The 22,185-nt window shown below is 38.1% G+C and overlaps 2 protein-coding genes and 1 pseudogene across 2 annotated transcripts; 2 read left to right on the forward strand and 1 right to left on the reverse strand.

Moving 5' to 3' along the window:
* Window positions 1-6,935: 6,935 nt before the first annotated feature.
* Window positions 6,936-11,118, forward strand: LOC111337469 (uncharacterized). Its single transcript, XM_088733079.1, has 4 exons — window positions 6,936-8,735; window positions 9,306-9,480; window positions 9,697-9,854; window positions 10,043-11,118. Exons 1-4 carry the CDS (start codon window positions 8,673-8,675, stop codon window positions 10,130-10,132), a joined length of 486 nt encoding a protein of 161 aa, XP_088589205.1. The 5' UTR covers window positions 6,936-8,672; the 3' UTR covers window positions 10,133-11,118.
* Window positions 11,119-13,992: 2,874 nt separating this feature from the next.
* On the forward strand, window positions 13,993-17,897 carry LOC148724021 (uncharacterized; annotated as a pseudogene).
* A 120-nt stretch (window positions 17,898-18,017) lies between these two features.
* Window positions 18,018-20,484, reverse strand: LOC148724022 (uncharacterized). Its single transcript, XM_088733072.1, has 2 exons — window positions 19,803-20,484; window positions 18,018-19,684 (listed from the first exon to the last, which is right to left on the reverse strand). The coding sequence occupies exons 1-2, from the start codon at window positions 19,818-19,820 to the stop codon at window positions 18,935-18,937; spliced, it is 768 nt and encodes a 255-aa protein (XP_088589198.1). The 5' UTR covers window positions 19,821-20,484; the 3' UTR covers window positions 18,018-18,934.
* Window positions 20,485-22,185: the final 1,701 nt, after the last annotated feature.

Here is a 22,185-nt window from a genome sequence, read left to right on the forward strand (position 1 = left end):
TTCCTGGGCCTCTTGCACTTTGGCATATAGATGATTATCATAAACTTATCAGGTACTAAAATGTACAATTTACAGTTTATCAGCTTACAGTTTATCAGTTTACAGCTGGACACGAAGGCAGGAGACTTTTGGACGCCAGGAGTAACAGCATTTTTCGACGTACGTGTAACGCATGTTAACTCCAGGTCCAACCAGGGCAAGTCTACAGCTACGATCTTCAAAGAACAAGAAAACGAGAATAAGAGGAAATACAACCAGAGAGTGATGGATGTGGAAATGGGAACTTTTACACCGTTGGTGCTTGGTACAAACGGAGGCATGGGACTTGACTGTCAGAACTTTTTAAGAACCCTCGCAAATAAGCTTTCGAACAAGAATGAACCCTATGACAGCTTCCTTTCCTGGCTACGAATACAACTTTCATTTGCCATATCAAGAACTGTACACAGATGCGTAAGAGGTTCTAGAGTTCCGTTTAAATCACTTCTGGTCGCAGAAGACTTCACCCTCGCTGTAGCTGGTCTACATCTGCACTCATAATTTTTAGGTCTTAATTATTTTAATAGTTTTTCCTATTTAGTAATGCTAATTTTTTTCTATTCTTTTAAAAATTTGTAAATAATTAGATATATGGTTTAAAATTGTAAATAATTGCTATCATTATTATTAAACGAAGCGGGCCAATTTTTATCATAATTTTTGTAAATACTTTTAGTGATTATAGTGAATAAAGGTTTTTCTTAGAAAATTGATTACTATTATCATCATTATTATTATTATTTAGTTCTTATTAACCGAGCGGTCTAACCAAGTCTACTTTGGTAAGCACTACGTAAAATCGGTTCAAATACGTAGAGAAAGCCGTTCACGGGGAAGAGAACTCTATTATGTAATGTCAATTTCAGAACTGAGTGGATGTTTTACTTTGAGTGCAATGCCTTTTAGGAGTTTTGTTACAAGTAGGACACGATGGGTTTCATTGCAGAATACTATAATAACGTCTGTCATGTTAGCTACATATTATGGTCCGTTCGTACATCAATCGTTACTTTCCCTAAGTGTATTTCAATATGGTCAAATTATCTTCGCCGAGTCTTTTAGAAAAAGGCAATATTTATGCTACAGCTATAGACCTAGATTAGTAACATCTGATGCGATCATGTGATTGTGAAGGTTTTTTTCTTCCTACGGCTGGGTTACAGAAGACTGCAGAAGACTGTTAAAAGTCGATAGAGGGCTTCAGTTTGTTTTACATTTTTACTCAACAAATGTAATCACTCGCTAAAACTTGCAACTACATATTCATTGCCAGAAATTTGGGTCAAAATGCCGGACGCGCGTGCGTATTGAGAAGTTAATGGCGGCGAAATCGTGTAAGGAAATGTATGGGATTTCCAGAAAAATACAAAATACCACAAATACGAGTAAGATTACTCCTTAGCTCTGACTCGAAACATGTTCAGTAGAGATTAAGCTGTACTTCTAACATAAAAATAATTCAAAAGCTGTTTGTCTACTTAATTCCAGCAAAGTCAGCAATGTTCGATATTCGAGGCTAGCCATTACCTCTAGTCTGTTTCAAATAAAGCGTAATCCATGGCAAAGGATCGCCGATTTGAGAAGCAACCCTCCAGGGAGTCAACTAGCTCCGACTCGCATTAAATAAAGGGAAGTTCGAAGTAAGCAAATCGTCCACAAAAAGAGACATTTCTTGACAATAAGATACTTCCAAAAGAGCTTGAAAATTGCTATTTTTGCTCTGTGGAGTCTGTGATCTGAGATCATCCTTGAGGACGCACCAGAAAGGAAAGAGTTAAAAGAAAAACCCTCCGCGAAACCTTCAAAACTGTCGCCATATTTGTTTTTCTAATTCAGCAATGTTTGACGGGAAATAAACTCAATTCAGACCCCCTCATACTAAAGTAGAGCCTTGAATAAAAATTTTCTCGCGCGAAAATTAAGAAGCAGATCAGAGAGATCTGTATTAGTACGTTCGTTGAACTGTGTTTTCAACTGGGAGAAAAAGCTTTTTTCAAGTACGATTTGCCTAGATCTTCCATTATTTAATGCAAGTGGCTTAAGCTACAATTTCCAAAATGACTGACATCTTAGACGATTACAAAAAAAAGCCAGTTTGAGTGGACATTGAAGCTTGGTACAGAGTGTCCCTTGCATTACATCAGACAGCAAATTGCTATAAGTCGCTTTGCCTTAAAAGTACCAAGAGATCAGTTCAAAATTGTTTTTCTTTTGCTTTTTTCTCAATAAAGAAGGTCCACAGAACTTAAATCGTTCAATATTTTATATTGAATTTGTCTTGACCGCCATCTTTGTTTTCATCCGACTGCAATCCGCTGACCAATGAATGCGGGAGCAAAATGTCCTCGATTTCTGGCGATGTGTTCGTAGGATTGTTTTCTGATGACTGAACTTTGGCAGGATGAGAAGAGAAACAACTCTCTCCAATTCCGAAGAAGGTAATTAACAATATTTTTGTAATTAATCTAGTAAGGCTTAGAAATATTGCCCCATGCAGTAGACATAGGACATTTTCTAACTTTTTATGTATTGCAGTTTTTTTTTTATCTTTTTCTCAGGTCCCCATTTAAATAAGTCCTAAGCTGAACTGGGCCAGCATGTTTTAATATTTACATATAGAAACATAGTAATCACAACGACGTTTGATAGCATATCTATAAGGGAAACGTGTCAAGTGTTGAGAGGGAAGGTAGAATAAGTGAAGGCGAGAAAGTCGTAGAGTATCTTTCTCAGTCGAATTTCAATATAAAGCGCCCTTTTTGGCTTATTAAACTGCTAAGTTATTTTTCAGTCATTATGAGCAGCAAAAGGAAAACGACAGGCGCTGGTGACGAGGCCTGGAGCTCTGAAGAGGATGAAGGTGTCAAAGAAAATGTGAGGAAAAAACTTTCAAAGAAAAAGAAAAAGTCAAAAGTAACACAGGGGTTTAGAATTCATTACAGTGGACTTCTAACAAGTGATAATATAAATGAAACCAGTCGCTAGACATTTTAATTTACCTAATCATTCTAAGCAACATATGGCAATCTGCGGTCTTTCCTTGCACTTAGGTGGCACGGAAAGCCGTAAAAATCTTGAACAAAAGCTCATCTTTCAAACCGGCAGTCTAAATCCCACAGGGATCAATGAACGCTTTTCATTCCACTAATTTATTCATGTTTTTCTCGTTGCCATGCACCCACCAATAACGTAGCTCCATTTTCTGCCTTTAAAAGCACACACAACCCACAATTCCTCTATTCGCTCCGACGAAGGGCTAACGCTCGAAACGTCAGTTTTTGTAATCATTACGGTGGCCAATTTACCATTTCAACTTTGTTGATATATCCAAATTATTTCGTTACTCCCACCGACGCAGCCCCAAACAGTTTCTTTCGAAACTATCAGCCTTTATTCATCGATAATATAAATGAACGAGGTACTGGCAAGACATCTACAACACTGGAACTGGATATGGACACAAGCGAGGGGGAAATAAGAAATTCAGGCTTATTTCAGAGTTGTTGCAGCTAAGAGAAAAAAGTGATTATCCAACAATTTCTTATTCCAAGAACATAGAGGGCTAATAAACTTTAACCACCTATATTTTGCTGAGGCACTCTTTGAATTTTTAATAGAATAATGTGCACTTTTGTCCCATGTGATCTCTTCTATGTGGAGTCAGTCTGTTTTACTCTACGCTTGCGAAAATTGAATTCCAGGTAATTCCTCACTTCCGCATTAACGACTTTTACCTTAAAAATGTTATAATCACCTTACATGCCCATGTCATTGTCATTGCTAATGCTACTTTCATTCGCTTTGTTTAGGATTTTTTGTGAGATCATAATGTAAATTCGATGCCACCAGGTGGGCTATTATCAAGTTCATTTTGTCACTCTATCGTGTCTAACACGATCCTTTTCTATTTGACTACTATAGCTTTAGATTCTTTACAAAGGATAGTCATGGGAAAGGGTATCCCTGGCCATGTTCACAAATGTGTGAAGCAAAAGATCATTCTCCAGCAGAGTGGAATGCAAGCAACATTGCCGTCGCGGCAAATGGGAACAGAACTGCGTATATCAAAACCGAGGTAGTAAGTGTAATGTTCAGGAGTTCGCTTACACAGTTCGCTCACAGTTCGCGTAGTTTGTTCGTTATCGTCAATTTTCTCACCACCGTTCTCACTCACAGTGCATAATAAGTACTCGAGTCTACGTCTCCTGGGGCCTTGGGCATGGAATTGGAGGCCTGGTTCCAGTTGTTCGAAGGCCGATTAGCGCTAACCCAGGGTTAAATTTTAATCCAGGTTTCTATATTTCTCTGTTCACGAGCCGTTTTGGGAAAAAATTTCCAATACTTTTCAGAGTATTCAATCATCAAATTGTAGACAAGTGGAATTAAACTAAATTTTCTTTTAAAGCTTTCAGATCTAAAATTAAATTTTACACTAACCCTGGGTTATCTTAACCCACCTTTGAACAACCCGGTCCTGGACACTACAGTAAGTACGTTTCGTTTATAACGACTTTTGTGTAATGTATAGATATAAGATTAAACATTGGTCAAACGAACGTGTAGAGTCCAATTCTATCTGCTTTTGTACGTTTTGAATCGGAGGACCGCGGAGCGAAAGTCCCATTCGTCAATCACGGGTACGATGTAAAGAAACAGAACTGAACCTTGAGAACTAAACCTTGATATGGCAATGAGATCTCAAAATTAAAATATTGTAAACCACCATAGGCGCGAGAAAACGCGAGTCAGCAAGTCACGTTTAGCTTAAGTTTTAATCTGATTGGTTAGGAGTGTGCCGAGAGCTTTTAGACCATCACAGAGGAAAGTAAAACGAAACCAAAGCAATCTCGGATTAGTTTTCAATACTCATTTGGAAATTGCTCTGAACCACTTGCACTGTAAGAAACGAACAGTAATTATGACCAGTGCTAATTCGAGGAGGACTACAACAAATAAAAAGCTCAACATCTGATTGCTGACCTAATGACCTACATGTAAAAATTTCATTGCGTTCATCGGCTGAGAACACGTCATTAATTAAATTGATTGACAGGTAAGTCGCAAAAGCAAAACAAAACAAAATGGTGGCTAGGTGAAGAGAAAGCATCAACGTTTTAATTTGGGATATTGAAAACAAAAACACCAGACAAAGGACAATCAACTAGCTAAGCCTCCATTCTGAACCGGAGGTCCTGAACAAAATTATCGTGAGGAGTTTTACGCAACAGCTCGTACAAAATATGGAGAAGATGACGAGCGTGATAGCTTTAATTTGTGTGAGCCATACACCTTATTCATAATTGGTGGACGCGCGGTTGATGCCTCATAAGCCTCGTTTCCGGCCTACCATTGCAATGGTTATCATAAACAATTCTGTGATTGGTGCATTCATTTGAAAGTTCACAATAAGATTGGTCGTTGTAACGGTCCGATTACAGATGACTGATTAGAATTAGGGGCCGACCTTTTAACTCATGAGAGGGGGGTGGGGGGGGGGGGGGGTGGGTGATTTTGAAAAAAACTTTCCTGCAAGCGCTTTTTGGAAGAAAAAATTTGCATGCAGCCCAAATGTATTAGAGAAAAAAAGCATTTAGAACGGGAAAAAAATCCTGCACAGCAGATTGCTAGAAAAAAATTCTTGATGATCAGAAATTACCCACCCCCTCCCCTCAAAAGTTAAATGGTCGGCCCCTTAGTAGTGAAAAATAAGGCAGCTTATCCACCATCACATTCAAGAGCTTAAATGGTTATATATAGCCTCCATTTGGCGCGTAAATATGCACTGATGCCTGTCCGCAAACACTATGAAACAATTGTTAAATATAAATTTTTCACTCTAAGCATAGCTGGTAATGAAGCCTAAATGCAGAAGAGGGTGGCTGAGCATTTTTGACCAAAATTGCTTTACCTATGATTCTGTTTTAGGACGTCCGGAATCTGCATGAATCTACAAGTGGTTATGAGACGACAGGCTTATCTGGTAAAAAGTGTTGTGTTTTAAAACCATCACCGAGACCCAGACGTTGTTATTTTAAAACCTCTTTCGCACAAATAACTCATTTCACTTTTGCGCTTTTCATTTCCCTATGCTTTTCCTTAAAGAACCCGCTCTTACCTCAATAAAAAAGCTCTTTTTCGGTTCCTTAACCGCTTAAATTATTCTACTCCTAGAAAACGAAGGACCACTTGACCTTTTGGAAGCTGAGGTAATGTTATTTTCCATGATTAGTTTTTGTTCAGTTCGATCGCGTGAAGCAAATTCGGCGATCGAGTGTAAAAAGGGCAAAACAATCGCAAATCCGTTCTGAGTTACAACCAAGTCGTGCCTTTCCAGCCCATATACCTTCTTAGGGCATATTTTAGTTTTTCAATTCCCATAACATCGTTAGTCGTGTCATACGACAAAATGCTAAACCACGTTATCACTTTGCGAGGAGGTTAATTGGTAAATGATATATCCAAGGTCAGATGTTTAGAATTTTAGTGAGCTGTAAAGGAAGAGTTTGACTAATAGTGCGGACCAGGGGCAGCGTGTTTAATTTGCTCAGTCCATATATACCAGGTAATCCACCTTGGGTGAAGTTAAAACTGAATATTGAAAAACATATGAAACGAGAGGAAGAATGTGTTTCGTGAGACAAGTATTCCGTAGACGAAGACCAAAACAAAAAATAATTCGCATTTTCCTTTTTTACACGTCTCTGATCTATTTTAATGCATATTAGTTATTGGGACGTGATATGGACCTAACATGAACGCTTTACCCAGATCTCGGCGCCAAAACAGTTGAAAATCGTTGAACATGACCTTACTTTTGAAACAGCTGAGGCTCATCACACCCCAGAGGCATCTGGAAGCTAGAAAACCTCGTTCTGAGCATGCGTCAATGATGGCGCGAAACATGATGTTGGCTTACCAGCGTAGCTTTCTTGTCTTGTTTGGTTTCTGCAATCAACAGTTTATTTCAATTTTAGACGCTCTTTGATCTGGGGAAAGTAGTGTCGTAGCTCGTCTGCATCTTCAGCAATATCTAGGAGATCTTGAAGACAGTGATGACTGGAACATAACGAATGGAGCTGATTTTGCACGTGTTGTTACATGTAATTCGCTTACTTACCTATCCTTTCAGAAGTTTCCGAAGAAAATCGATTTGCACGAAGCCAAGAAACCACCTCGTTTGATGAAAAAGCACGACTGTAATCCATGGTATTCAACTGAGGTCAAGGTTTGATCGCTTGGATATGAAATTCGCTTCCGAACACTAGATGTTAAGACAGCAACACCAGCAAGAGAGGACGAATTTTGGAGGGAAGTCGTTTTTATACCAAACTTTCAATCAGGAACGAAAGATTTAACGTTTAAGTCGAGTGACGAATCAAAAGGCTAAACAGGCCTCGCCCAAGTGAATGTTTTACGCCTCGGCCAGTTTCAGAGTATGGCAAGTGCACGCACGAGTTCCTTTTGTAAACGTCCATTTTACACGCATGAATCGCTGCATTTCACGCGGTAGCTGTAAAACTAAGATATGCGAAACGTTTGAAGAAAACTTGTTTTTCTCATTTATGGAGCAAATCTGCTACAAAAGGCGATCAGTCTCAGCCTCAGTGTCTCTTACTTACACTGTTACTCAAAGATGCATCAAAATCGCTGGGTTGCACGCGTGAGTTTTCGGTCACATTGCACGCGATGCACGCAGCAAAAAATGGCTCTGCAAACTGGCGCATCGGTATACACACTGTTAACTTTGTTTAATCACTAAGGTACTGTGCACGTGCTCAAAACCACAAGTCATGGGACTTTCGTGTAACATGTGCAATGCTGTCCTTGGCAAGTTTTCGTTACTAATCAGTCATTTCAAACGAGTGCACAGGGAAGATCCGAACTTTTTTGTTTTATGTGGCATTAATGGATGTGGAAAAACCTATAAGACATTTCATGGCTACAGAAGCCACTTAAACAGAACAGTCAAAGAACTTTTACAAATTGCACGTGAAGTTAAACAGCCACAGGATTTAGTACAAGATATAGAGATTGAAGAACCAGCTGGTGACGTATTTGGTGAGGAACCACTGTCAGATGAAGATGAAGACAATCCACCGGGTGTACAGCTCAGGTGTACTAGTGTAGCATAACTCGTGTGAGTTAGGGAAACACACAATCTCTCCCAAAAAGCACTAGATGACATTGTGCAGGGTGACAATACTTTGGTGTCTGCTGCTTTCAAGTTTATAGGTGTTAACTTTGCAAATCAGCTTCAGAATAATGCACAAGAGGAAAATGATGAGGAAGATGATGGGCTGCAAAACATCACATGGCAAACTCTATTTTAGCAAAATTCTGAAGAGGCAAGCCCATTTCAAAACCTGGAAACAGAAAACAGACAGAGACAAGCATTTAAAGAAATGTTTGGTCTTGTTGTATGAAAAATTGCCTAAATTGCAGAACACAGTAGTGGCTTGTCAAGGAAGTCGGTGATTAGTTTGAAATCCAGTGTAAACGAACACCTTACTTTGCTGTTGTGCAATTATGTAACCTGTCTTTTAAAGGAACCTGTTAAACGTGTCCTTGGCAATTTCCATGGTCAATGACAAAAAGGTGCAAAAAGGAGAAGGGTTCGACTAAATGATGAAGTCATGGAGATTCCTTTCCTTGAAAGCTTAGAGCAATGGTTAAACAACCCTTCAATTCTGAAACAGGTGAACAGAAATCTTACTGTATTTTATTATTATAAATCTTTGCTGTGTTACTGTAATTGATTGTTTTAACACAGGGTGAAGCTAAAGTTTGTTCCAACCCCATTCACAGCCAATGCCTGGTCCTCTCTGATAATGACGCTTAATATTTTAATTCATTTGATCTTGAATCCCTCTATTGCATGATTACAGTAAAATCACAGTAACTTTTGTCTTGAATATTAATTCTTTTCATTCGTGAAACTGGGCATGGCTGTCATTAGTAGCCAGCAACTGGCTTTTACTATGGGATACTAATAACAATAAAATCAGCTGGGTATCCCCACTTTGAAAAAATAAATACTATCAGTTAGAGGAAGATTTGTGTGAATTATGTTTGGCTACTTACTCTGATTGACTGGCTTTGCAAAAGTTTAATGACAGCCTTGCTGGGAGTGAACAGTCTGACTGGTCAGTGGGTTTTATTTCTAGGTAAAATATGTGAGTGACTTCTTTGTAGGTTATACAAGATTTTGAGATAAATGAAGATAGACAGTCATTTATATAATCATTTTTATTAATATTTCAATAAAGGTAGAAAATTCACATCAGCGCCGTGATTGGATGATTGCTGATTACTGTGATGGTCAGGTTTTCCGGCAGCACCCACTCTTCTCCAGGGACCCCTGTGCTTTACATATTATATTGTATCATGATGAGGTTGAAGTTGTGAATCCACTGAGCAGCAAAACTTCCAAACATAAAGTTGGTAATAAGATTTTGTTGTATTTTATTGTGTTAAGTCAATTAAATCTCCATATCCCAGGAATTAAGCAAGATACCAAGAAGCTGGAAATGCCATTCTTAATACTTTTACAAGGGTTTTCTCCAGTTTATTTCATCTCATAACGGTCAATAATCAAACCCTACTGAGCTTACTATTGAGTCTTACAACATTTGTGAGTATTATCATTTTCATTTTTAGGTGTTTTCTACCACACACTTGGGAACATCGACCCTAAGCACCGCTCTCAGCTGAAGGCAATGCAGCTGCTTGCAATAGCAAAAAGGCCTGTGATCAAGAAGTATGGATGCAATGAAATTCTTCGAACATTCATGACACAGCTTGATCAAATAGAACAGGTGAGACTCATTATTTATGATAATATTATTGACTACAATAAGTATATTATTTTAGTCAATTTATTAAAACTTGTAGCAGGGTAACCCATGAGTAGGATAACACCTTCAATGCTATGACTATTATTATCTATTTATTTGGCATTTTTTACTTTTTACATGTATTTCTTTTGCACTTATGTTTCGAGCAGAAAGTTACAGACCACAGCTCGACCAGTGATAGCCATTGTGGTAATTTATATGTATTTATTTTTATTTTTACAAACTTTGCACTTTGGTAATTGCATGGGGCTAGTCAATTGTGCTGGGTCAGGTGCTGGGTGCTTGAAAATTGTCTCCGTTTTGAATCATACTATATTTAATGACGATAGCTGTCTAAGTTCATTATCCTATAGTTAAAATTATAATACGGCAATCACTCTTACAGTATATATTGATGTAACGTTATACTTGTACAACAGCCACCACAAAGCTCCCATGCACACTTGTATTCGTCCTTCGACATTAAAAAAGTTAATTAATTAAATATAATTAGTTACAGAGATGCGTGTTTTGCTATGAAATACGAAATTATTTTGATGTAAAACATCACATCATAATAAACGGGCATCCTGTAACCATGGCAACCTTAATCAAACATCTCCTTGTCTTAGCGCTTCTATTCTCAGAAGTGATTGACATGTAACTTCTCCCCATAGTATCCATACATTATTTTGCAAACAAGTAATGAGAATACCCAAACTTATCAGGTAGAAGTTTTTATCCTGATCTAACAACAAATTCTCGTAACTTATTTACAAGGAAATGTCTAGGAGCTTGAGGGGAAAATAAATAATCAGATTTTGGGAGTCAAAGGGTTAATCATAGGACAGAGAGCACATTGCCTAAGGCACCAAACTTGCCAATTTTTATACAACACAAGTATAACATTACATCAATATATACTGTAAGAGTGATTGCCGTATTATAATTTTAATTATTAAAAACTGGATCATTGGATAATGCAATTCAAGACTTTTTATTGGCTCAGCCATTATGGTATATGAGCCAATATACCATAATCTAATTTCTGTACATTGTTAAATCCGGTTTCTTCTCACAAAATAATGTCGAGAAGATTTGTCTAATATATTGGGGGCGTTTTTTTAATAAAACAATTATTCCACTCTCGCTTGTTGGATATGAGATAATTATAGCCAACTCGGCGCTACGCGCCTCGTTGGCTATCTATCATCTCATATCCAACGTGCGCTCGTGGAATAATTGTTAAATATATGATAATGAACTTAGCCAGCTATAGTCATTAAATATAGTATGATTCAAAACGGAGAAAATTTTCAAACACCCAGCACCTGACCCAGCACAATTGACTAGCCTCATGCAATTACCAAAGTGCAAAGTTTGTAGGTCATGGATTGAAAAGTATTTACTTTAATTTCGCAAGATAAACAAGCAAATTTTGATGTACCTGTTAGAAACATTTCGAACACATAGCTGGAGTGGGATCGAACATTAGCCAAAGAATCGTTTTTCTCAGTCCTCCAAGGTCAATTATAGCTTGTGCACAAAATAGTGCTGAAATAATGATACAGAACATTAAATAGTAAATAGTAAATAAATAGTAAATAGTCTTTATTTCACCGATAAATTACATATCAAGTGTTACATATAAAGTCTAATGAGCTAAAATATGTATTAAGTACTTACAGCTAAGTTATGCTTAAAACTAAGTCTATTAATAAAAGAATTTTTAAAACGCTCAGTATTGCGAAGTGGATACATTGCCTTAACTTGCCTAAGGTAGCAGAGTTAATCCTGGGAAGGGAGTGGTGCAGTGGATGATGTTCCCACGCGCTTAATTTTTTGAAGATACCCATATCAGACTTATCTAAGCAATTGATAATAGAAACCGGAGAAGACGTGTATCTACGTTTGTAACAACGATTCAGGAAGCATTTTATGGTAGTAAGCTCTGGTGGAGATGAACCATATACTGATATTCCGTACGTAAGTTTAGGCAGAACCAGAGAGCTGAATAATTTATCCAACTCTGCCTGACAATAACCCTCCCTCATAAGAGTTCTAAGAATATATAGAGATTACTCCATGGAAAATGCGCGCGTACGATTTTTATTCACGAGTTGAGGAGTGTCAGAAAACGAACGAGTGAGCGCTGGGAACGAGTGAGTTTTCTGATACTCCTCAACGAGTGAATAAAATCGTACAAAGCATTTTCCATGGTGTAAATTGTTTATTTTATAGATATAGAGATTTATTAAAAGAAAAGTTGCTGGTTAATTTTATCACTTTAGTCGCGCATGTTTAGAAAACCCATTCAATTGCTATTATAAACTAAAATATAAAGTTCTCTTTGTCTTTTGAAATGTTTAATGAAGATAACAAATCCAAACATGTAGACGTAAATGACAACTCTTAGAGAAAAAAATTTGATTTAGATTTACAAGTCATAAATGTCGTAAATCAGAATGTCACTAAATCATGAAAACACGCAGCGTCATACGCTTTTACGCTGAATAACACAATGCAAACCTTAACCGATATCAGTCAAAAACAGTCTGCAACTTTCATGAAAATTCAAGGCAAACTTACAGTGGACATAACTTAGTCATCATCGGAGTCGCTGGATACTCTGATTCTCTTCCACTGATGCTTTTTCGTAATCTTGTCCTTCTTTTAGCTCTTTTAGCTCGGCGGGAGGAATTTTAACTATTTCACTTCGTGCTTCTCCTTTTGTTTGAAGGAACTCTGTAAAGAAAGCAGCGTCTCGTTTCGTTTTCTTCACTGTGTTGTGGTTTTCTTGTTCTTCAATAAAAGTCTCAATGGAACCTTCCAAAGAAGCAAATTTTGAACTAGCCATGTTGGATTCAAGAGTCGGAGTGAAACTCGCGGGCCACGATTGTGCATTAGTGAATTTTCGTCGTTGGCGTTTGTGATCGGGCGAACGACGTTTTTTCACTAGTGAAAATTCATCGTTCGCGTTTCCAATTGGCTAATGGATTTAACGTACTAGTTTTACGCGGGCTTTCTGTCGTGTGTAAATCTCAGTATCTATGAAATAAATAGGCATTTATTAGCTGTGGCCAATTTATTCTTGATGTGAATAGAGAACCTACTATTTTCTTGAAATGTAACTCCCAAAATACATAGATGTGAATATTGAGGGATATTCACATCTATTCATATTAAAATAAGAGCAATCCACCACAGAACTGAAACAATTGAGACGGTGAAAAGGGTTATGAAAACATTGACTGCCCTAAGCTTGTTCTCTCACGATTTTTTTTGTTTTTTGTTTTTTTTTTCAAGTAAGTTATAAAATATTGTAGAGCTGTAAGGTTCAGTTATCATAAACTCAAGACATATACAGAAAAAGTGTAAGTAAAAATATTTAATGTAATGAGTTGAACTGTATGGAATTTGCAGACCTTCATCTGGTGGAGATGAACCATATACTGATATTCCGTACGTAAGTTTAGGCAGAACCAGAGAGCTGAACAAAAAGGCATTGCGGTCTCTTTTCCTTGTTATATTCTGTATCTCATCCAAGTCCCCCCTGTCGAAAATCTTGTGTTGATAAAGGTGATCAGAGATTGGATTCCCAATATTCTCCAGAAGAGAAACATGGGAAGAACGCAACACTTCCCTTTCTTCGTCGAGCATGAGAGTGACTGCATTGAGATTAAGAGGTTGGGAAATTAAAGGAGTTTTAAAGAGAAGTCTGTAGATATCCATTCAGAGAACCCAACCTTCTTTTAGTTTATAAGTTTATACTTGCATACTTTTCTAAAATGCTTAGAATTTGGCACAAATAGTCTCGCTAATAGTTTTAATACTTCCTGGCGAAAAAACACACGTTGGTTTGCAAACTGCAAAAGAAGAATTTTTCGGTGCACAGTGCGTTATGAAGGTCCCAGTTATAGAGGGGTTAGAAGCCCTCTATAATTGGAATGTCTCAAACACCAAGCACTTCCCTTTTTCAGAGACTTCTAGAGTTTTAAGTTTTACTCAGCGAATTCAAAACCTTTTAGCTACCGACGTCATAAATTGGTCACTTTGTCTACGGTGGGTAAACGCGCGCATATTTTTTAGAGCCCGCGGAGGTGTTGAAACAGTTTTAGAAATGGTTCATTATTGTTGTTTGTACGACTGTCAAAATAGCTCTTTAGATGAGGGACTTTCTTTTCACTCGTTTCCCAAGGAAAAAGCTTCCAGAGGTAAGTAAATATCGCTTTTCTTCTATTGTCTGGACAGTGTTTTGCTCTTGAACTTTGACATCGTATAATTGTCTCAATTTGCTGCTTTGCAACTTTTGCTTTTTGTTTGACCCCTTATTAATTGTTCGATGATTAGGTATGGATATTGAGAATACGTAGAGATCCAAAGAAAGACTTCAAGATAACAGCCAGCACAAAAGTTTGCTCTTCTAATTTCTTAGAGACGGATTTTAAATTCTTGGATAGCAAGTGCAGACGACTAAAGGAATATGCACGTCCCTTGGTACTTTCGTGGTCAAAAACGTAAGATTTGCGGTAATAATTCAATAATTTAACAAATTTAGCTATCTAGTGATTCGTGAGTTTTATTTCGCTGATATGTAGGCGAAGAGAGAGGTCTTTGGCGGGAAAATTACACCAAATCCGAAGAGAAAGGGAAATTCTTGAAAATGAAGAGACTGAGTCAGCTTCTGAAGGCGAGGGATTTTATGACATGGCCTCAGATCCGCACAGCAGGCCGTGGAAATCAAACTGAACTTGAAATCCCATGCTGTCATCAACTATCAGTTAACATGATAAAGAAATATACTTCCAAGAAACAGGATAAGTTTTTTGCACATTACACATCATTCAGAAACTCCTCTCAGTTTAAAGAATTTCCTGAATTTGTACTGCCAAATTCAAATAGAGCGAACATAATATATAGACTTAGCCAAGCCTAAAAGCGGAGCTCCCAATAAGTAAAAATTTGCAATAAAATTTATTTACATATGTTAAAAATTTTTAGCCAAAAATTCATTCAGTATAGATTAAACCCATTGACACTTACGTGTAACACGTGCCCGTGAAAAGTCAAAATTTTGGAGAAACCAAGAAAGGAAACACAATGCACAGTAAATTTTTAAAAATCATCTTTTCTAAAAAACAAGCTCTACTGAAAGAAGACTATTTAAAGAACTTATTTCCGACGAAAAAAAGCGATAGGTGCATATAACGTTTTAACTAAAAAATCAAGATGAAAGATAAAAATCGTTAAATATTTTCGCGTGTGTGCAAATGGGCAGGTGGAGGGTGTGGACAAAACCCGGCCTAGGCCATGGCCTACCCTGTGGCCTACCCTATGGCCTACCCTATGGCCTACCCTGTGGCCTACCCTATGGCCTATCCTGTGGCCTACCCTGTGGCCTACCCTGTGGCCTACCCTATGGCCTATCCTGTGGCCTACTCTATGGCCTATCCTGTGGCCTACCCTGTGGCCTACCCTATGGCCTACCCTATGGCCTACCCTATGGCCTACCGGTGGTCAGATGTGTAAGAACATAAAAATATAATCAGTGAGAGTCGAACAAATACGCTGGTGTACAATTATCTGTCTCTGAAAGGGGTATACTAAGAGGTCGCTAACACGATTTTCAACGTTCGAGGGAACGAAACACTGCAAATATCACAGCACTCATCCGTAACGGTAGGTTAAGGGGGAGGGGAGAGGAGGGGCCAATATTGCGTGGTCGCAGAGGATATACAAAATGGCTTTATGATGCAGGCCGTCAGTTGGTAACGTATAGTGGAGTGCTTGTGTAAAATGTAATGAAGGGCGTTATATTGGAGAGCATACATATCCAGGTAAGAAAACGCAAACATTACGTTGCAGGCCAATTTTTTAGTGCCCTCAAGTGCTGTAAAGTATTGAATTTGCAACGAGCACCCCGGGACACGCACGCATCGCCGTCGTAAACATTTCGCAAACTTTACTTGCTTTTCCAAAGAAAAGGCCAGTATTGCACTAATTTGAGAGGAAAGCTGATATGATGATGTTTGTCCAAAAGTTGCGTTGAACCGGCTTCTTTTCCTCGATTTCCTTATTCTATCAGAAGGTTAAGAAATTTTGATCGGAATCTGGCCGCCAAAACAGCAGAAGAAAGTCGTTGGTAAGACAGTACTCAGGAAAACGTTGAAAGGTTTCCAGCAAAGCTATCCTTTTAAAAATCTGACCACCGGTAGGCCATAGGGTAGGCCACAGGGTAGGCCACAGGGTAGGCCAGGTTTTGTCCACACCCCATGTGGATCATATTTCAAACTGGAATATGCGACTTTGTCCGTGAGTGAAGAGATCTCAAGTTCTGTGGAATCTATCAATAGGAAGCAAGACTAAAATGGCCCAGAAATATTTCGGGACGACATATTAATTCAAAACAGTTTTGATTTGCTGCTATAAGCGAAAAACGTACGAGTGTCTTACGTGTACAAAGCCCACGCGGGAAAATTCATCATGCTCAGATCGTTGTTTACTTGCCTTCAAGGCCAGAAATTGTGCAGCGTTGTGGTGAAAATTCTGAAAAAACTTCGATTTGACGCAAAATCTTCTATTAAACAAAACTTTTTCAACACATTGTTACTCAAACATAATATTTACCGGGCCATTGAATCGTCGAATTGTCGCTAGGCCCTGCTTGAAGTCCGAAAGTTCGGTTTTCACTTTACGTCCATAATTCGCATCTTCTTAGAGAATCGTAGTGTCGTTGACTCCAGAGCTTATTCTGTCACCTTTTAAGACCTTGATATCCATTCTTTTCCAAGCAGAGTATTCTGTAGCATTGTTACTTTACATTCTGAGTTCCACAAGGTCTAACTCCATCGCAAATGAACGAAATATCCGACCTGAAAATTTTGAGGGTCGGCCGCGCGGACGCCATATTTTCAAATTTGATCATATAGTATTTTCGTGATAGCATACATGATAGAGGGCACGTACGTACGCTCGGTCAGTCACGTGACAACCAGACGAAAATAGGTTGACCACATTCCATGGGAATGGGGCTCTGCTCCATGCGCGCGAAGCGCGCGTGGCAGCCCCGCTAATATATTGGAGAACAGTTCAAGCCAAAAAAATTTACATAGACACTTCATCTTTATTCCATGATAACAGTCATGATAGTGATGATGAAGATGATGTAGATGATGTTGTAGAAAGTGATGATGATGATGATGATGATGATGATGATGATGATGTACTAAATACACAAAGTCAGAAGCAAGAAAGAAAACACAAGCTAGGTATTGAAGATGAATTCTTATTGTTTATGAGAATAAAGTTAGGTCTAACGGCAATAGATCTCAGTTTTCGTTTTGGTATCTCTGAGGGGACTGTAAGTACTATTATAACAACATGGTTGAACGTCTTGTACATTCGTTTAGGACAACTTAAAATATGGCCGCACAGAAATATCCTACTAAATAATATGCCATCTGACTTTAAGGAAAAGTTCCCAAATAATATTCTTATAATCGATTGTACTGAACTAAAGATAGAAACCCCATCATATTTAATAAGACAGTCACAGAGTTATTCATCTTATAAAAGTACCAATACACTCAAGAGCCTTGTAGGTGTTGATGCTAAAGGAGGGTTTATATTTGTATCCCAGCTTTATACAGGGTCCATGTCGGATAAGCAAATTGTAACAAGATCTGGTTTTTTGAATGTTTTAGAGCAGAAAATATCAACAGGAGAAATATTAACTAATGACTCAATAATGGAAGATAAAGGCTTTGATATTCAGTGCGAATTACAAGAACTTGGTATAGAATTGAACATACCTCCTTTTCTAGGTTCAGAAACTCGATTTGAAGAGGCAGATGTCCTAAAAACGCAAACTATTGCTCAACATCGCATACATGTAGAGAGGGCCATAGGTAAGTTAGGTTCAGTATTTTCTTCAAGCCATTACCTATCTCCCTCCTTGGTTGTGCTAATCGACTTTGGACAGTGTGCTGTATAATAAGTAACTTTATGGATCCTATTTTAGAGTAGTATACCTCATTAGAGCTGTAAAATTTAATTTGTGATATAGGTAAGTTAACACTTTGTAATAGCGTTATAGGCTATTTAAGGCAATTCCCAGGTTTATGGTTAAGGGTGTTCAACAGATGAACCTGCACCAAAGCTCAAACATTTTGAAAATCATGAGAAGTTATACATTAGACTATATACCATATGTTGGCTTTTGGAGTTCCAAATTAGGTTGAAGATAACAAAATTTAAGCTTTCAGTGAAAATGAGAAAATTGCAAACTTATTTTATACTAGTTTAAATTGATCATTGAATATGAAAGAAAGTATGCAATCAGTGCCTTCCATTTTGTCCTCTTTGTTACTTTAAGTTTAAACATGTACTGCAAATAGAAACACAGAAGCAGGATTAAACACAAGAAATGAAACTTTTTCCACCTCATTCATAATTCCATTGCTCTTCTTAACGAGGCTTAAAGTACATCCTCATCCCCAGCAAGAAACCGAATGCCATACTTGAAATAAAAGTCCTTCAACTTTGGCAACACAACTTCATTCCAGTATGGTCTATCAAAATATATTCTTTTGGCACTCATTTGTTTTGAAGCTGTAAGGTAGACTATGAATTCACACCACTGTAGTCTAGACAAAGCCAACTGTCCCTGTACCTGTGAGTAATATCCAGATTTGTGTTCTTTCTTTAAGCTACAATGCCCATCAACAGCTGTACATGTACACATGAAATTTGGATCCTTACAGGTATCTTCAAAGGTATGATTCCTCCATGCAAAAGGACACTTGATCTCTATAAGCCCAAATGGCTCTTTCTCAGTTGGGTCAAATACCTTTCCATCTGGGCTTGCTCCAAGGTAAGGCAGCGAGGGGTTTACACAGAGTCCCGCCTCATACACAGTAAATTTTCTGTTTTTCCTCTGCATTTCTCTTGAGTAAATGCTCCATGCCTTTAATTCATTTTGGCGATCATGCCGTATAGAGGCCATATTTGAAAGATCTTTACGATTAAAAATGTTTTGAAGGAATGGTTCTGAAGGTTGCTTTTTACCATACTGCACCAATTAAACCAAAGTTTGATGCTGTTAGCCTTTTCCTCCTAGCTTCAGCTTCAAACCATGAAGTAGCAGTTGATTGTCCAACAGTTGTATCAAAAAGTTTCTGAGCCTCACTTGGATGAATTTGAATAGATGATATGAGTCTGACTTCATCTGGAGCGAGATTATATGGAGGAATAAAGGGAGCACTATTGATTGAACTTAGTGGTAAGCTAGGATATGATTTGATATGCTTCAATATTTCACCCCCTTTTCTGATGTTTACTTGATTTCTGCTAAAAGAGAATTGTATTTCATCATTGTTTACATCAAAAATTTGATATGCCAGATACGAACCAACTGGTACATTGCCAACAACAGTCTTAGTAACAAGATTTGGCTCTTGATCTAGCAAAAGGTAAGATGCAGGAGGTTTCTTTTCTCGATTACCAAGTCGAGTGCATTCATTGAACAGAGCTTCAATCTTTTCTCCAACCTTCCATTTCAGTTCAGCAGATCTAGCATCATAAAACTTACAATGAACAGGTAGTTTCTTTCGTTGGAATTTCTTATCTGTCTCTGCAGAAGCAAAAGTGCAGTTCATCAGGGGTTCAGGCTGAATTTGTTCGCCTCTAGGTACATGCCAGGACTGTGTCATGCTTGTACAAGTCTTGTCAGCTGGTGTCTCAGTGAGTTGTAGCATAAACCAGTGATTCAGAGTGAATAAAACGCTAAACAAGGGATTACAATGTCCTCCATCCTTAAAGAAAAATCTATTTTAACAGTGAATCCCTCAAACTAGCACTGAAATTGAGTAATACTATCTAACTAAAGGACAAAAGTACTTAAAGATAAATGTTTGTGGTTTCCTTTCTTACCCTGATTTGCAAGTGCATTCAGATTGGATTATTTTAGCTTTATTTTCTTCAGGCCTGACCTCAAACTCGATTGAATGAGGAGAATCATTCTCTTTTTGGCTTCAATGGCATCACGCCTTTACTTTGGTACTTGAAGATCCAGGTTTTTTCGCAACATGCACATCCGACGAAGAATTTCTAATCTTTCTCGCCAATATCTTTCTTGGCACAGCCTTTTTAGTACTCATCTATGGTATCATAAGTTATCCTGGGTAAAATAGTAAGAGATTTTATTCAAACAACACCAGAAACCGGCGAACTACTTTTGGGCGCGTTTGGGCCTCCGCCATATTTGTTTACCCAACACAGACCACGTGACCGAATGGCTGACTTGGTCTATTGCAAATGGACTGTAATATCATTACCTGCATGTGAATTATAAAGCCAAGGTGATATATTTGCTTCGTAGTACTGAACAAATAATAAATAGAATCAGGTAAAACATAAATATTTCTGTTCATAGGTGTATAAGTTAAATGATCAGTATTCTCCTCAAAGACAAAACAAAACAAATAGACAAAACAAAACATGTTTTCTTTTCAATATATGCGAGGTAATCCATAATAGAATAAGCTAGGTCGGTCAGCACAGGAGAATCTTAACCTCGATCGCTGGTACAGACCGAACGCAGTGAGGTCTGTACTGGCGGCCGAGGTCAAGATTCTTCCATACAGACCTTCCGCTCGGCTAATAAGAATTAACTATTTGTTAGAAATGTCGGAAGCGCGGCAAAGTAAATTTACATGCGGTCTCTTTTCCGTTGGAAGTTTAACTGGCCGTATCAAACGAGAAACGGAACAAAAGGTGTAGCATTCACAACGATGGATAAAACAACAATTTTTTTCACTTCAATTACATATAAAAACATTGTAAACCCATACAATAGACCCATTTGACCTTTACTCACCAGATAATCGTTGTATATCGTCACCATTGGGTCGTCGTGTGGTCGACAAGAATTTCGCCGCGTTGACCCCAAATTTCGTGTTGGGGAATATTTTTATCCTGCTGTGGAGAACTAGTTGATATCTGTAAAGATGTATTTCGGATAGGCCGTGCGAATGGATCTCTAGACCTTGAATGTACATCAGGCTGACTGTGGGTTCTCATGGGAAGCTCGTCTAAATTTTCTAGACTTACGGGATGAATCAAAGACTCCTCCATACGATCAAGGTATGAACATCGCTTTTGATGCGAATGCTCCCACTCATGAAGTAAACCTTCTTCCCTGTCATTACTACTTCGCCAGACTTGTACGTGGTGTGAATTACTATAAAGTCTAGAGAAACGGCCGGTCGCCTCAGCTGGCGATTGATCTATACCCAAGGACAATGACCGTAAATTCATCACTGAGGTTGCTTCTTCCACGGTTTGTAGTCCATTCTTACCAGTTACAGTACCAGTGTTATACTGAGGATTCTCTTTATTGTCCATGCGTCTAGCTCAAGGAAACGAAAGGATGATCAAACTGCCACGATATAGTTTTTAAGTTATTTTTTAACCCAATGCTCCGAAGATCTATTCCTTACACAAACAAACTCAGTTCCAGAATGAATTTTCCTAGCATTTGCACTCGTATGTAAAAAACGCTTTGCAGAGCAACATTTGGTTTTTGTAAAGGAGTGCCATTTTTGACCATTCACAGCTTGAATTGCTACCCACGTGAATGGAATTTGCTTGGAACAAGACTAAGTGATTGGTCTACGAGTGCTGTGTTTGGTGGTCATGTGAGGGGGAAGCCCCTTCTCTCATCTTATGAGAACTTTCGCTAACTAAAGGTGTTTCAGTAAAGTTGGGGTTCGTCGTTGCTTAAGGGATCCTGCTCCTGAATCTCTTACTAATCCTGTCATGCGAAAGAGTCGTAGGTACATATGAGCAGTATGTGCTTTTAAGTAAGTAAGTAAGCAATTTATTTCAACACGTAAGCACCAAAGAGTCAACAAAAACTCGTCATAACGCCACGTATATACTTCCCATTATTCGATGCCTTCCAAAGCAACAAATACATGTTCCAAAAGTTCGACAACGTATACGATTTCAGTTGAAATGATTAACAGTGGAAGCAGAAGCGGTGAATACTCTCGAATTCTCTAACAATGAACTTTGTTATTGCTAGCTGAGATTATGCATCAGCAATCAATTTCGGATATATTTCATTTTCACCTTTGCCCCCACATGTATAGGTTTTACTGATCATGGGATTAAGTGATACGTTATCGTTCAAGTACTGCCGAACTTGTCTCCACAGTGATTTCTTTTTTTTACAGATTTGAGGGAACAGGATGTCTATTCTACACCTTTATTTACAGATTATTTGACGTTAACTATTGCACTACACTTTCAA

The sequence above is a fragment of the Stylophora pistillata genome, chromosome 9, assembly GCF_964205215.1.
Source record: "Stylophora pistillata chromosome 9, jaStyPist1.2, whole genome shotgun sequence".
In the NCBI taxonomy this organism is placed as follows: Eukaryota; Metazoa; Cnidaria; class Anthozoa; order Scleractinia; family Pocilloporidae; genus Stylophora; species Stylophora pistillata.